Source organism: Schistosoma mansoni, chromosome 4, assembly GCF_000237925.1.
Source record: "Schistosoma mansoni strain Puerto Rico chromosome 4, complete genome".
Taxonomy (NCBI): domain Eukaryota; kingdom Metazoa; phylum Platyhelminthes; class Trematoda; order Strigeidida; family Schistosomatidae; genus Schistosoma; species Schistosoma mansoni.
This window is the reverse complement of record NC_031498.1, coordinates 354,128-372,145: the sequence shown is the minus strand read 5'-3', so window position 1 is coordinate 372,145 and position 18,018 is coordinate 354,128. Positions and strand designations below refer to the sequence as shown.

Here is an 18,018-nt window from a genome sequence, read left to right as displayed (position 1 = left end):
CTGGGTGTACCTGCATCTCACAGTTGATATTCACTTCAGGACTCCAACCCAACACCGGTCGCTCCAAACGCCATCGTGTTATCCACTCAGCTACTAAGTCCTCATGGCCACTAGCTTGTGCAATGTGGTCAAGTTTAAATTAATTTTGTATTGTTTATTTGAATGTTCCGATTGATGTTTAGGACTGCAACTGATCAGTCTCTTGTTGGCATATGTGCATCCATCTTTGCTTAAAAAGCTTGTGACTTGAGGCAATACTGAGGACTGATGGAGAAGATTTGTATCTCAGAGAACAAAACTCCATCAAAATACTGAGGAAATCCACACAGGACGCACATGTGCCAACAAGAGACCGATCAATTGCAGCCCTAAACAACAATGGGAAGATACAAGCCAACAACACCAAGTGAATTTAAACACAATATTAGTTAATAATTAGTAGTCAACTAGGATCATTATTCACACCTTCAACGCTGTAATTTGTTCCATTATGCTCCCATCAAATATCTGCACATGCATACCAAATAGGAGGAAATCTTGAGACATATCCAGGCTTTCGAATTGCTTAAGATATATCCGGTCAAGTTTATATGCGATTGGCTCGTTAGTATAGCAAGACATACTCTTATAAATTATATATATAAAAGATTACTTTATAGTGTAAACGTCTTTGACTTTTCACCTTTTATATTATTAATATATGGTTTTTGATCTAAACGGTTGCACTCTGAGTGCCTGGTTTCACATGGTTTAGTCGATATTTTACAAATAAAAACTGAAAAATATCAGATGATTCACTGTGAGGCTTAGAAACAACATTGTCTTTCTGATACCAACTGATAGATTTGCATATCCAATAACAAATCTCTAGAGGAATTGAGTCGATTCTGTTAGGAATACCGCGGAAATTTTGTTGTCTAAGTTTTACAATTCGAATTCCTAATCTTCCACATGAAGACTTTTACGAAAGCATCACCTTGAAATAACTTTCGCCAAATCTATTATTGTGTTATTTCCTTACATGTATTTCAAGGTTATTTATGCACAAGCTGCATATACAAACGACTTGCTTAACCCTTATGTGGAAATAGTACACAACTCTTTCACAAAATAATAGCCTATCGTTTCGTACCATATTCTTTACTAGAGGTCAAGATCAGTTGAAATTGAGATTTTCAAATACAGTTAACTCAAGCCTCATAACTGCAAAAGGTATCAAGATAACTCGCAGCGTAGCGTAACACCAGAAATAATCAATAAAAACTAAGGTTTCAAAATAAACAAAACGATAGGAAAAATTCAGAATAAATAATAATTATCATAATTATACGTCAAATATTTATGGTTATGTAGAAAATTAACAAATACCAGTGTATACAATTTTAGATATGCTACCTAACTACCAAAATTCAATATTCAAATACATGGTTGTGCATTCAACTTTCAGCTACACTGTTTGTGAAGAGGACTGCAGCTCTGCCCGACTACCAAAAACAAGGAAAATCAAGTGACACTTAAATCCTTTATAAAACAGGTCACAAGTCAAATTTCTTAACCCAATTCTATACAAGTGGTACACACATCGTGTTTTTACTTAATGACAAGCGGTTAAATGAGTAACTTACAACTAATTTACTAGAAATTAATTTACTAACTTTCTTTAGTTTCATCACAAAAGTGCAATTCTGTCCGATTAACAATCAAATGATAAGATGTTTCCAAAACATCATATTGATGAAACATATTCACAGCATTTGCATAATCCTCTGTGCATTTGATATTTCGCACTTCTACCATGGGGTAAATATTACTATTAGTAGTATAGTTAGTATTACTGCCATTATTATTGTTATTGTAACTATTATTCACCAAAGACTGAGTTTCTGATGATGAAACCAAAGTGATGGTTTGTCGCTAAATTAAAAGAAACAAGGAAAAAAGTTCAAAAGCTTAAAGATATATTATAAGATTAAGAACAATTTAGTAGACCAATAAGTTTCTGAATAAAATACCTGTCCTGATTAATAACACTGTGGTGTATGCTACTTATGTCGACACGTATAACTGGTATGTAACATCAATCACAAGTGGAATGCATGACAGCAGAAAGCTAAGAAGATCGAACTGAAGAAAACAGAAAACGAAATATGAAGTAATTGTGAATTGGAACGGTCAGTCAGCGACAACGTAGAACTTCGTACGTACGTACACCAGTTCAAGATGTCATGCCACATTAGCAGAGAGATACAATTGTCGATTCAAATCCCATAGTGGTAGAGGTAGTAAAAGTATGAGCGGTAATCGGAAAGATTAGCGTTTGAAGATCTTATTCAAGGAGTATAATCCAGTCAAATAAATTTGGAAAAAATAAAGATAGGGATATGAAGTTTATTTATTATTATTATTTAAATACATAAATATTGGTACAAGGAAGCACCAGACACTTATGAGTCGCACAAATCTCATTTGATTTGTGTGAGGGCCGTGATATTGCCCAGATGCCCAAACTGAAGCACGAGGTTTTCTTAGGGGGCCACACCCAGAGGGACATGAAGAATTCAGATTAGAATTTGGAAGAACACAAAGAGTAGATGCACCTTCACCATTGCAAACGATTTTGAGCCATATCATTTAAGGTCTCTAACCATCGGTTGCTGTCATCTCGCAGATCCCAACCAGGTAGTCTACGCCTACCAACATGGTTCAGTCCACTTGTTAGTGACTTCATGGTTTTGTGTCATGTTTTTGTCTGGCCGCCCCTAGCTTTCTTCCAACCTACTCCTACACCATAAAACATCGCACGTCGGGGCAGTCGGTGGTTGCGCATACGTAACATGTGTCCCAGCCATCTCAACTGAAGTTTCACTACTTCATCAATCGATTTGCCATCCTAACCTAGTACCCGCTTCCTAACAAAACTGCATTACTTACCCGGTGGTCCCAGGATATACGAGCAATGCTTCGAAGACACCTATGATCGAATACTAGTAGCCTACGAATATCCTCTACTCTTATCGACCATGTTTCACTGCCATAAAGTAGGAGGGAACAAACTGCTGCGCAGTAAAGCCGTCCTTTGGTTGGCAGATGGATATCTCGCCAACGCCATAAATGACGCGAGTTGGCGAAAACTAGTCGGACCTTCTATATCCGTGCTAAGATTTCGTCACACACCAGACCACAAGGGCTGATGAGACTCCCAAGATAAGTGAAGCGGTCAACACGCTCAACTACTTCACTCCCTATCATTAGTTCAGGTGCCGATGCAATCCAATCCAGAAGCAACATTATGCATTTCGAAGGGGAGAATCGCATTCCGAACATGCATGCTTTGTTGCTTATGCTGGTCAGAAGACTCTGCATTTTGTCAGCGTCATCACCAAATAGAACTATGTCATCGGCATATTCTAAGTCAACAAGTGAATCTGCTAGTAAAAATTCAACTCCTGAAAATTCAGGTGAGGAAAGGGTTATCTCCAAAAGCACGTCAACGACAAAGTTAAACAAAAATGGAGAGAGTGGACAGCCCTGATGAAGACCACTTGCGGTAATCAATTCTGATGACAGTTTGCCATAAGCTCTCACTCGACCAGTTGTGTTCGAGTAGAGGGCCTGTATAAAGTTAATGTACTTCTTTCAGTGACAAACACTGTCATAGAACCTCACGATCAACGGAGTCAAATGCCGCCTTAAGGTCGAGAAATACTACTATTGTGAAACGTCTGAATGTGTGTCTATGTTCTAGGAATTGACGTAGTGTAAATACTTGGTCTGTACAGCCACGTCTAGGTCGAAAACCAGACTGGTTTTCTCTAGTCTGCTTTTCACAAGCTTTAGTTGGGTGTCGAAGGATTATTGAAGCTAATATTTTAAACACTATATTAGTCAAACTGATTCCTCTGTGATTATCACAAGAGAACTTTTGTTCTTTTTTATAGACCGGTACAATCAGAGATTGAAACAACTCAGATGGGATTACGTCCAGTTGGCAGATTCTACCTAAGACCTTAGTCAATCTCACTGCTAATACTGGACCGCCAACCTTCATGATCTTTACCCATTCGCAAACTTTTTATCATAATAACTTGATTTGAAATCTAATTAAATGACCTTTCTAATCTACAAATAACTCAATTTTGAAGTGTTTATGTAGTAACAGATGCAAATGTTCACCATTTTTAACATATAATATTATTATTTTGACCTTTGTAAAATAGGTGGATAGAGGATTTTTAAACTGCTAATTATACCTATTTTACGTATTTTGTTGCTCATGTTTAATGTGGTACTGTGATATAAAAATAAAAAAGGAAAAACACAATGTCTATCCTCATTACGTTAACATTTGTTTTAATATTTACCAGTTATCTATCGATTACTTAGCAGAAGATTAATGTCATACAATTTGTTCCTTGTATGAATTTGAATAAAGCCAAAACAACAACCGAAGCAAACGGTTAATAGTTACCATTATTGTTATATTTGTGTTGAAATGGATAAATGTGGAGAGAAATAATTTCTCAACTTTAATTGTTGGATGGATTGTTATCTTAATTGTTAAAAAAAAACTAGATTTTCAGCTCATAGTTAGTAAGACGCAATAAAGTTATAGTTAACTCAGCTTAAGTAACCAGATGGTAACATTAAATTGCAAAGAGAAATAGTTGTATATATAAACTCTGTAAATGATACTTGAGTTTAAATAAAGTAGGAAAGAGATTTTTAGAGGGGATAGAATATTAATAAAGTGTATATAAACCTGAATCAATTGAGGAGACAAAAATAAGTATTAAGCATATCTCATAATCACCCTGACATTCAATGCCGGCTGGTGTAGGAGCATATATATATATATATATATATATATATATATATATATATTTAGTATTAGTCCAGTTTAGTAAGTAAACAGATACGAGATTCCATTCATGATAATCCAGTTAACACTTATATGACATGTATTCATAATGTTATATTTCTACAAAACAATTACTGATTGATTGTTCAGTGTATTTAAATGTTCCATTAGTTGGGGATAATCTAATAATTATCGCGTGGGACTTGTTTCATTAAGTTGGACGCCAAATTGGGGTTCTGAACATAGGTAATCTTAGATTATTTCAATGATTTTTATCTTATGCTGTTTTGTCCAGTTTTCTCCGTTGTAAACTTCATCTATGCCCATAAGATCGCTCACTGTAACTGTTAACCGAATAGCAATCTACCATAGAACCTGGTTTCCTAAACACAGTAATAATAATAATAAACAATTAAGGCAATCGAAATAAACTGATAGTTAAAAAGTTAATTTTTAAATCCACTGCATTTTACGTACTAACCTTAGCTTTCTCTGCTGCGAATCGTTTACTCTGTTCATTAGCTAAACGTATTGAATGTTCTAAAGAACGTGCAAATACAATGGCTGCTTCAACTTGAGATAATGTAAATACCCAAAGTATATCGTCTAGTATAAGACGAATACGTGAACTGATCAGTGACCCATCTACATGGGTAGGGTGAAGGAAGTAGGGAAGAAAAATTAGAACAGAAATACTTAGAATTTGTGCAGTAAAATTTTTTTTAGTCATACATTGAAAAGTAGAAAATATGTCGTTTAATCAATGTACTATCAGAGATACGTGTTAAGATTAATTAAATAACCACGGAAAATGTTGTCTAATGTCAATAATTTACCGGCGAAGTCCCATCACACACGTACAAAAGTGGAAGTAACACCCAAAATACATCTAACTGATCACAGTGCTCCCTGATAAATTCCCAAGATTGTGTTTATATTATTTCTTAACGAAATTGACCCCACTTGGAAATAGTTACATTTAACTCAGCACTGTTTCTACAAAATTCTCAAGCTTCAACCATGCTTATAACCACTCGAATGACATGGTTCTTTTTACCTAAAATTAACTACCAAGTAACTTTATCTGAACCCCTCTGGGTTAAACGCAGTCCCAAGCCTGGGTAAAAGAGGGTTGTTAGGGATAGGATTAGAGACCCTCCCTTATAGGAAAGAACCTCCCTAACTAAGATGAATCAATTCATCCATTCAAACTCAGCCATGGAAGTTGAAGGGTCTTCATACAGAAGAGTTATGACGCCTCGTGATGGAAGCCGAGATCCTTCAGAAGCCACGAGGCCGACAATCCTTCTGACAATTACAGCAACAATTGATATCAGTACTTGGGATAGCCGGGCAGTGTGGGAGACCAGGAGGGTCAGTCAAATGGGAGCGGAAGTGGAAGTGGATGAATTTGGAGGATTCTAGTGAAGCAGCCTGACCCAAAATTAACGAAATGTCCCAAGATTGAAATACTGACTAACTTGTGTAGTCCCTTTGATAGTCAAGCCGGTTAATATTTAGAGGTACATTTCGATAGTTTGCTTTTTAAGGCCAACATAACCTGCTCCAAAACAGTAATTAGACTGATAGATGTACACTGATTCGTCCTAAAGCGGAAGCTTGTGCTTTAAACAACTACGAGTCACAGGCCAACTACAGAAAGCAATACAAAATTCAGCAACTAACAACAGCCGAAAAAATCGACAGGACCATCAGACAAATAAAGAATGGCAATACAGCAGGACCAAACTGTTATATCCTGTGGAGAATCATGAATGGTAACTTTGAGGACTATTTATGGACCAATATGATATGTATATTTGCTACTGGATAATTGTTAAGTCACTTAAGTATTCCTATTAATGTTCCCTTTATTATGAGCTTTATTTTGACCCATAGACTATTATTATACGATTTACCATTCTTGAGTTATCCCTAGTTCATTAATTACTGTTCCCTCTATTCACAGCCACATTTGGCTAAATTTTGCACAAATGTTATTTTCTATTTTATGGTACTATGTGGTCAGTTTATTTGATACATGTTGTTTTGGTACATGTAGTTTTGAGTCATACATACAACTTACCTGATCGAGAAGAATTAAAGGAGAGATTTTAGGTAGCAACGCAATAGTAGTAAGACAACTGTTGAAACCACTAAGTTGGGACTTCAGTCAAACGTTTGCAAAATGTCAGCTGAAGAAATTTTCGGTAAACCAAACATATCAAAAAAGCCATGTTTGGTCACATGACGTGATAAGGTTGTTTCTTAAACCAGATAAATGTATGCGGAAGTTGCGAAACCTAACTAAACAATGACTCTAATCAAGGTCACTCCTCGCAGATTCATTATTTAGTTTAGTCTGAATACCTATGAATAAACATTAATATGTTTATTTATTTATTTAAACATATAAGTATTGGTGCAAGGGGGAACCAGATATATATGCGCCACACAAAACAATGAAAATGGGAAGAGAAAGTGGTTAGGTGCACATAAAAAAATAGAAAAAAAGTAATGGTGAGGGGAACTGAAATTTACAACCAGAAGAACTCTCTTAGTTAAGAAGGTTATAACCACTCTTTATGCAGAAAGTAAAAGAAGATTACAGCAGGATCGCCACTGGCTTCTATTCTGAGCTATATCTGACAACGTCTCTAGCCACTGTGTTGCACCATCTCTTGGATCCCAGTCAGGGAGTCGTGAAGGACCAACAGAAGCCAGTCCTTTGCAGTTATCTTTCATACCACGACACCATGTCATATACTGACCACCTCTCCGCTTTTTCCAACCAGTCCCAGAGTCGGCAAATAATGCACGACGTGGAAGTCTCTGGGACGACATTCGTAAAACATGTCCAAGCCACCGAAGTCGGTGTTTCAAGATGGTGACACCAACTGAATTATCGTCTCTGCACCCGAACACACGATGCCGAACCTCTGCATTACTAACATGGTGTTGCCACTGGATGTCAGCAATCCTTCGGAGACAAGGATGATCGAACACAGAGAGACGTCTAACATCCTCAACTCGAAGAGGCCAGGTTTCACAAGCATAGAGCAAAACTGCTCTCACCGACGCGTTGTAGATCCGACCTTTTACAGCCAGACTAGCATCACGAAGGCGCCAAAGATGGCCTAAATTGGCAGTAAGCCGCTCCGACTTTCACTAAAAGTGCATCGATCTCATCACTCACACCATCACCAGCACTTATATAGCTACCTAGATACACGAACTTCTCAAATACTTCAATCTGCTCACCATCCAGGATGAGTACAGGATGAGAATCCTGCCAGTCTTGTAGGAGTACTTTGCACTTGGAGGGTGCAAAGCACATACCGTACCTGCGGACACTGATTGCCAACTGATTAAGTGCGGATTGCATGCCTTGGACATAATCGCACAGTGAGACAATATGATCGTACGAAAAAAGTGATAAACACTTTAAAATCCTGTGACTGTTTCTAGTCGTAACAAAAGATTCTTGACAATTTCGCATGATGAATATTGTATTGTTGAAAATATACATAATAATTAGTGTAGGTTTCTCAGCATTGAAAAAATACTTCCGTGAAGCTAATAACTGATGGTGTTCTACGAAAAGGACCTTCAAATTTAGCATGATTTGTTTTTTTCCACAATTTCATTGGCGAATAATTGCAGCCAATCAACAGGGAAATTTTGTTCGAAACCTTAGACAAATCAAACCTGTTTGTTATGACCTAACAAAAACTTTCGACACTGGATAAAAGCTTTTATGAAATTTACTACGTGACCTGATTTTTAGCCTACAAATGTGGATTTAAACAACATGAAATATAATCAACTTGTCAATTTATGCGGAAAGTGTTAACCAATTACGTGATCAGAGGTCAACAAAACACAACAAGAAATGGCAACAAAAAGAGACAGGAAAATATAAAAACAGGTGTAAACACCACGTTCAGTTTAAAGTCATCAGCATGAACTGACATAACACATGTGCAATGGTCAGGATATTCAGTTCTCCATTAATCAAGCGCTAATCATAATGTACAGAGCCATAAGGAAAGCTTTGAAAATAAGCCGTCTCGCTCACAGAACTCCGCATCGCTGAAAATAAGTACACTTTTACATCACATTACTGATATTTCTGCACAACATGTCCATCAACCAACTCCCCTTGGAGCCCCTCTGGGGCTACTGCCGGTCCCAAATCCGGTTAAAGGAGGAAGTTTAAGCATGGGGTTAGCGAACCCATCCCGTAGAAAACTAACTCGTTAAAGAACGTTAACCAGAAAAAATTACTCAAACCATTTGAACTCTGCCCTTGGAGTTAGAAGGTCTTCATTTGAAAGAGTTATGACGCCTCATAATGAAAACCGAGTTCCTTCGGAAGTCACGAGGCTGATACCCCTTCTGATGATCAAAACAACCATTAATTTAAGTACATAGAATGTTCGTACAATGTGGGAGACCGGGAGAGTCATCCAAATTGCTGAAGAAATAAAAAGATACAACCTGGATGTGCTTGGAATCAATGGAACACATTGGACGCAGATTGGACAACAAAGACTAGCTTCAGGAGAGCTGCTGTTATACTCCGGCCATGAAGAAGAAAATACTCCACGTACACAAGGAGTTGTACTGATTCTATCCAAACAAGAACAAAAAGCACTTATATGACGGGGATTTCATGGTCTCAGGATCATCAAAGTCTCCTTCGAAACAAATAAAGAGGGCATTACAATGAATGTCATTCAATGTTATGCGTCTACCAACAACTACGATGAAGATGTTAAAGATCAATTCTACGATAGGTTGCAGTCAATCGTTGGGAAATGCCCAACAAAGGACTTAGCCATTCTGATGGGAGATCTAAATGCCAAGGTTGGAATGGACAACACCGGATATGAAAACATCATGGGACGACATGGACTAAGAGAAAAGAACGAAAATGGTGGGAGATTTGCAAACCTATGTGCCTTCAATAAACTGGAAGGCCCAGGACAGAGTGGGTTAGAGAATGCTGGCCGGCGGCTTTTGCTCCACTGAGATTAACAGGCATAAGTAAAATCTATAACCAAAAAGAAGTAATTAAGCTTACCAGATAACCGCTTTTTCATTGTTAAACGCACACGAGATTGATTTGTTATAAGTTTAACTGGTGTACCATGTAGTTCAGTTAGTAGACCATCAGCCACAATACGTGCCGATTCCCAAGAGACTTCTTTGAACATCAATATCGAATCATATTGTGGTAATGTCAGAGTGCTTAAATTTAACAAACAATTTTGCCAGTTCGGTGATTTACTCAGTACACAAAACCTGGACAACTAAAGGAAACCAGTTAAAATAATGATGCAATAAACTATACGAAGACGGAATAACTTATTACACAAATGAACAAAATAAAATGTACTGTCCAATTTTGTTGGCTGATACTATCTGAGAAAGGATTCGTTTCTGTTCATATCTACAACCATTCTGGAAGTTAAAATGATTATTTTGTCAGCAATGTTAAGATTATTGAGTGAATAAGTTGAACATCCTCGAAATACATTACTACTGAATGACATGAAAGATTTGAAATTATCAGTACCGACCGGTGGATTTTGCTACCCAAATCAGTGATGAAAACAATTGAAGACTGTTTTGCTTATTTGGAACTAAGCTTGTAATAAGTGCATCTAGATCGACTTAATTTAACAAGAATTTGCATGTCAAGAGTGTGAAAAGTCGCTGATTACATATTTTGTTTACAAGTGCATTTACTTCATTGATGAAGCATCAAGTCATAAACAGTAAACCCTGTAATCACATCACAGTTAGATCAGACATTTTACAAACAATCAAATTTTCCCATTCGTTGGGATTTTAGAGGCGCATTTCTTTCAAAAGAACGAACTGTATTCTGTTTGAAACTGTGACGGTTCAGGTTTATATCTTAAAGACTAAATAGAATACACCTTGTTTTGAATTTGTAAGAAAGATTTTCAATGAGTCTTATAAATTGTGATAAATGGCTTTACTTTTCCCTTCACAAATCAAACTTTCCTCTTACAAAATCGGAATAATCATTTGTATTCGTTATAATCTACTCTAAATGCCTTGACACTAATTTATAAACCTACCCGATAAGTATGGCTTATGGTTTAGTCTTGTAATATGCGGTCAGAAGAATGATCAAAAATATCATTCCTTATCAATTTTTACACTTTGAAAGATCTATCTAAAACTTCAGATCGATGAAGCACCAAAAACAACCTTAATACTGTATATATGCTCAATGGCTCAGAAGTATAATCAAACTAACAGGCTGGAAAAGTGTATAACTCCTCAAATTGAGGTTCGATCTGTCATTAGTCGGAATAGTATTGATCAAAATAACTTTAAAAAGAATGTCGTTAGAAAATTTGGACTAAAAAAAGAACGAAATGGAGACAAAGTATGGGCGTTTTGTAGAAAAGCTCTTTTTCAAAGTCAAGAGTTGCAACCATCAAATTGTCATCTCCCGGGTTCGTTAACACTATGAGTAGCAATGTGGTGGGGGTTACTTATATCCACATAAGCAATATATAACGATGGTCAGGCATAGAATGTATTTCAGTAGGAGATCGATAAGGAAAGGACGGGAACGGAACACAATAGGTATAAAAACGCATGAACAATAACATCAGAGACGATGGACTGATATTTGTAGAAGGAACGGTCAAGATTGAGACAATTGATTGATAGCCTGCAAATTAACTGTTTACTGTATGGTTATCAGATTTTAGTGACATATTCTGAAATTTTGTGGTCAAATACATTCGATTGCCCCACTCGTGTTCTTGTTCACTACAGTAACAGCTTCATCAGTAAATATCTTTAAAAAGGGTTGATGGAAAAAAACTATGACTAAACAAATGGTCTGTAATCTTTTCCAAAGTTAGTTTTTTGCATAATTAAATTTACAGCTTATGAAAGAAAAACGCGTGTTTACACTCTCCGTTAATAGTAACCTACTGGATATCTAACTAATTGTAAGTGGTTGTATTTCGCCACTGTTGATATTGTAGACTGTAAACCACTATTCTCTATTAACACAAAGGGTTCGTATGTATATGTCTCAATGATGACTATGCTTACTATATTTCTGCATAGTAGTGTAATCACTGAGGCGTGCTTCTTTCTGTTAAAAATAAGTCAGCTAAATCTATCTGTATTCCAATGTTGATCTTCCCACTGAGATCAGAGCCCAATACCAATTATTCTAAACGCCAGAGAGTTAGTCACTGATTAATAAAACCCGTTGATTAATTTAACAAGTATGTTGAGTGTATATTATTCGTTTAAATGGAATACATTGGTAGGATGAAGACGTTAAAGATCAATTCTACGATAGGCTCCAGTCGATCGTTAAGAAGTGCCCAACAAAGGACTTAGCCATTCTGATGGGAGATCTAAATGCCAAGGTTGGAATGGACAACACCGGATATGAAAACATCATGGGACGACATGGACTAAGAGAAAAGAACGAAAATGGTGGGAGATTTGCAAACCTATGTGCCTTCAATAAACTGATCGTAGGTGGCACCATATTCCCACATAAAGGCATACACAAAACAACATGGATTTCACAGGATCACACTACACAGAACCAAATCGACCATATCTGCATCAACAAACAGTTCAAGAGAACTATAGAAGATGTAAGAACCAAGAGAGGAGCTGATGTAGCATCAGATCATCACTTGCTGGTCGCCAAGATGAAATTGAAACCCAAGAAGCACTAGACAACGGGGTGGACAACATCACAAAAGTTTAATACGGCCTTTCTTCGGGATACTGACAGACTCAACGAATTCAAGATAGCCCACAGCAATAGGTTCCAGGCCTTTCACGATCTACTCAATGGAGAGGGAACTACTATGGAGAGCAACTGGAAAGTGATAAAAGAGGTAATCACTTCAACATTTCATGAGGCTCTGGGTCACAAGAAGCACCATCACAAGGAATGGATCACTGCTGATACACTGAATAAAACTCAAGAAAGTATAGCAACTATCCTACAATCGATTTCGAGTATGGTCAATATTGGTTAAACCTTTTTATTAACTTAACAGACAATGTCATTTGAATAGTAACAATTCGTGTATTTCTTTGTAATATTATGACCACTAGAGCACATGACACTAGCCAAAATGTTGATTACTTAAGTATCATTCGATGACTCATACTCTGCCCCCATATATGTATTCACGCACATCCTATTATCAGCTTTTGTTTTGTTTTGCTGTGCCCCTATTCAATTTGACTATACATCGCCTATGTAATTGCTTGCGCTTGCTGCTCGCTGTTTGCTGATATTTGCCCATGTGTGTGTAACTTTCTGGCCTGAGTCTTTTGACAATAAACTGTAGTTGCGGCTTCCCTTTGCCTTCTGATTTTACGCACCGTTAAGATTAGTATTGTAACGGTTATCAAGGTGAACGAGTAACGAAGCACGGCACTACAAAAAGAGTAACAAGAAGGCATAAATCAATATCAGCAGAACAAGAGCAGAGAAAGTCAAGGCACAAGCTGGAATACACAGAACCTACAAATAAATATGTGAAGATCCAGCAATGACGGCGGAAAAGGCTGCAAGAGAAGGAAACATGAGACAATTGTATGATACAACAAAGAAACTCGCTGAAAATTATCTTAAACCAGAACGACCAATGAAAAGCAAGGAAGGCAAAGTAATCAACAACACTGAGGAACAACGGAACAGGTGGGTAGAGCACTTCAAAGAACTCTTGAATCGACCAGCCCCACTGAACCCACCCAACATCGAAGCAGCACCCACGGACCTCCCAATCGATGTTGGCCCACCAACAATTGAAGAGATCAGCATGGCCATCAAACAAATCAAGAGCGGCAAAGCAACAGGACCAGAGAACATACCAGCAGAGGCACTGAAAGCACATGTAGCGGCAACTGTAAAGATACTCCACATTCTGTTCAGTAAGATTTGGAATGAAGAACAAGTACCAACAGACTAGAAAGAAGGACACCTGATCAAAATACCAAAGAAAGGAGATCTCAGCAAGCGTGAGAACTACAGGGGCGTCACTCTTCTTTCAATACCAAAAAAAGTCTTCAACAAAGTGTTGTTAGACAGAATGAGAGACTCCGTAGACGCCCAACTTCGAGACTGACAGGACGGATTCCGTAAGGATCGATAGTGTACTGACCAAATCGCAGCTCTACGGATCATTATGGAACAATCAATTGGATAAAATTCATCACTCTACATCAACTTCATTGACTACGAGAAGGCATTTGATAGTGTGGACAGGACAACACTATGGAGGCTTCTTCGACACTACGGCGTGCCTGAGAAGATAGTTAATATCATACGGAATTCCTTAGATGGATTAAACTGCCAAATCGTTCATGGAGGACAACTCACCGACTCATTTGAGGTAAAGACCGGTGTGAGGCAAGGTTGCTTACTCTCACCCTTTCTCTTTCTCTTGGTGATCGACTGGATTATGGAGACGTCAGCATTTGGGGGGAAGCATGGGATACAATGGACAGCTAGGTTGCAGCTGGAGGATCTAGACTTCGCAGATGATCTGGCTCTTCTATCACACATGCAAAAACAAATGCAGGAGAAGACAACCAGTGTAGCAGCAGTCTAAGCAGCAGTAGGTCTCAATATACACAAAAGGAAAAGCAAGATTCTCCGATACGACACAACAGGCACCAATCGAATCACACTTGACGGAGAAGCTTTGGAGGATGTAAAACCTTTACATTTCTGGGCAGCATCATTGATGAATACGGTGGATCTGATGCAGATGTGAAGGTGCGGATCGGCAAAGCAAGAGCAGCATATTTACAACTGAAGAACACCTGAGACTCGAAACAGCTGTCTGTCAACCAACATCAAGATCAGAATTTTCAATACAAATGTCAAGACAGTCCTACTGTATGGGGCAGAAACCTGGGGAACTACGAAAGCCACCATCCAGAAGATACAGGCGTTTATCAACAGTTGTCTACGTAAAATACTTCGGATCTGTTGGCCAGACACTATCAGCAACAAGCTACTGTGGAAGACAACAAACCAGATTCCAGCGGAGAAAGAAATCAGGAAGAGGCGCTGGAAGTGGATAGGACACACATTGAGGAAAGCACCCAGCTGAGTCACAGGGCAAGCCCTCACATGGAATCCTCAATGCCAAAGAAGAAGAGCAAGACCAAAGAATACATTACGCCGAGAAATGGAGACAGACATGAGAAGAATGAACAAAAGTTGGATAGAACTGGAAAGGAAGGCCCAGGACAGAGTGGGTTGGAGAATGCTGGTCAGCGGCTTATGCTCCACTGGGAGTAACAGGCGTAAGTAAGTAAGTAATGTCCCTCAACCGTTTTGGTCAATAGAAGTAAACTAAATTATTGAATAACCAAGATCCCCCACCTAACAAATATTCTACTCTTAGATTTTATGTTCTTTAAGCAGTAATTTAACCTGGTGAAATTAGTTCCATCATCGTACTATAGACCTTCAAACATACCTCACAGCTAGGAAGTCAAACGCAGCCCCTTATATTTTATACATCATTATAAGGGACTTATAAACTCAACAGTATATGTAGTAGAGATTAGTGAATGACAACTTACACTAAGATTTCGTTCATAAAATATACACATTGGTGAATACAGCTCCCAAGAAAAATGAAAGACCATATTGCAGATAGCAAAATAATTAGGGGACATAAATATTTACTTCGGAAATATTTTACGAAATCACAAAAAGAAACTGGAAATGGGATTTTAAAAGTACTGAAAAACCGCCTTTTCGTGCACTGGAATACAAATAACGTGAATAACAAAGTAACACAATGCGATTCGGGAGCCAAATACAGGTTAGTGTGCATCAACGTGCAACACTTAAGAAGTAACGGTTAGTAATACAATACACAAAAGTAAGTGGTGTATGTTTTGACCACTCAGCTTGGATAGGAGAAGTCGATAGACTAATCATACTATGACAATACAAAGCAGATTTACAAATTGAAATCGATTTTCATCATTCTACTCCTAATGTAATTCAATTCACATAGCAGATACAGGTTTGTTTACTGAGCTTCGAGTCACACTTCAGTTGTGTAAGAGTTAGTAATACTGACCAAAAGTGAGGTCAGGCTCGAAAATGCAGCTTAGCGGTTTAAAGTCAAGTGTTTCAACCAACAAACAACTACCCTATAATACCATGGCTATGATATCACTATTTGTTTTTCGCCATATGACCCTGATATGCTATACACCACTATAGTGACGGATATATGTAAAATTACATTTAATTCTTCGTCATTCACACCTATGTATCGATCTATGCCTAAATAACGAGTAGTGTTTTGAGTATATATTTAATCCTACTACTTCAAAACACATAAATGACACATTTCAGTAACATACACAAAACCAATATGGAAAAGTACAATTTGTCAATTATCAATAACATTTATAAGGAAGACATACTTCAACTGAGCCCTGAAAGGCTTGAGCGAAGAACTCAATAAAAACTGAATTCACTTGAATAGTAACTCCATCAATTACTTTATCACTGAACCCATATTTACCGGATCCACCTCTGTGATACGGATAGAAACGTTCATTCAGTTTTTATCAAAAAACAAACCTATAATTAGCTGTAGGCGACTGTGAAGCTGGACGTGGTTCATCAAGAGCTTGCAACTCAATATTTATATGATCAATACTCTTGATCAAGGAGTAATTTTCATGATTATAAAATATGAATGCTTACAATGAGGACAGGATGAGTTTTTAACTTTGTCCAGTGTATCTAAAAAGAATGTTTTATTTGCTATTTGTGACACAAAACGGAGAACTTACTTTAGCTACAACATTTGTACAATGTGCTTTACGTAAAAGTAACCAAGTTGGCAGATCAAGAAGTTCCATTAAAGCATTTTCTTCTAATTCTATTGTTTCCAGCTCCAAAACACCTTTTAATAAACTCATATGAAGTTTATTTGAAGAAAGGTTTTTCGTAAACCTGAAGTTGAATTTTTTTGTCAGTAGGTATAAAGAAAGTCATTAAAAAATGAATAATAGAACAAAAACGGATTTGCTTAGTTCAAACACAAATTTACATCAATGGGTAAATATTAATAATCATGAAACTCTGGACCATTATATATTTATCTTCGCTGTTTGTCAACATAAATTTACTGGTCTCAAGATTTCAAACACATCATCATTCAGGGAACCAAGTCAGGATTTCGTGATTCATATTGTCGAACCTCAATAAATTGGGCATACGGAGCGATTATCATACAATATCACTGACGAGTACACATTAAGTCTCTCAACTGCAATGATTGGACAGACTGGTAAACTCCTGTTAGTGCTTCGGGATATTTTCGCGAAATAAATAATGTAATATCACTCAACGAATTGCTTTGAAGAATCTGTCTGATTTAGACCCAGTTTTGATCTGAAAACACATAAAAAGCAACCAGCCACAGGAGAGAACGTGAAAGCTGTTTACTTAAAATGTGGCATTAAATAAAGCGATTAGTGCTATCAACACCAAAGCAGAACCTGGGACAAATGAAAATCAACCGAGATTGACACACTTTACGTTGGGACATCGGGAACAAATTGACCAGATACATAGTAAGGAATCAAAATAAGGGTGAACTAATTGGTAACAAAAACAATATAGTTCGAGGAATATAAGATATTAAATAATATCGACACCTGAAATTAAGTAGATGGAAAATGGATACATCTACATCACCGGACATATGCTGCAATTATTTCTTGACGCATTACAGTCCTATGACAATAAAGCAATCTAAAGACCGAGTTTGGATTTTTGAGTCATTCTTTGTACCTAACGTATCCATCTCTTAGAAATACCAAGATGCAACTAAGTAGCTCTCCAAGATTAATCGGTTGCCAATGGTATTTCAAATGACAACAATCCTTTACGGAGACTACTTTCAAAATGAGGAACTACGATTTAACGCTGTCAGTGGAACAATTGATTATATCTACATTACTATCTAATAGTCTCAGATTCGAAACAAGCAAATTTCACTCGAGATAACTAGGTTTGAAATCCTTAATTACTGGCAAAAGCATAGACAACTGAATGTCTGCACACACAACACCAC

The 18,018-nt window shown here is 37.3% G+C and overlaps 1 protein-coding gene across 1 annotated transcript in view; it reads right to left on the bottom strand.

Annotated features, from left to right (window-relative positions):
- Window positions 1-16,858, bottom strand: part of Smp_141600 (hypothetical protein) — a gene marked incomplete at its 5' end in the record, with an annotated part of 47,389 nt that extends 30,531 nt beyond the window's left edge. The window contains 6 exons of the mRNA XM_018796467.1: window positions 5,340-5,503; window positions 9,945-10,173; window positions 16,355-16,466; window positions 16,515-16,594; window positions 16,641-16,679; window positions 16,730-16,858. Of these exons, the coding sequence (XP_018651606.1) occupies window positions 5,340-5,503; window positions 9,945-10,173; window positions 16,355-16,466; window positions 16,515-16,594; window positions 16,641-16,679; window positions 16,730-16,858 (753 nt within the window). The remainder of the gene's footprint in view (window positions 1-5,339; window positions 5,504-9,944; window positions 10,174-16,354; window positions 16,467-16,514; window positions 16,595-16,640; window positions 16,680-16,729) is intronic.
- Window positions 16,859-18,018: the final 1,160 nt, after the last annotated feature.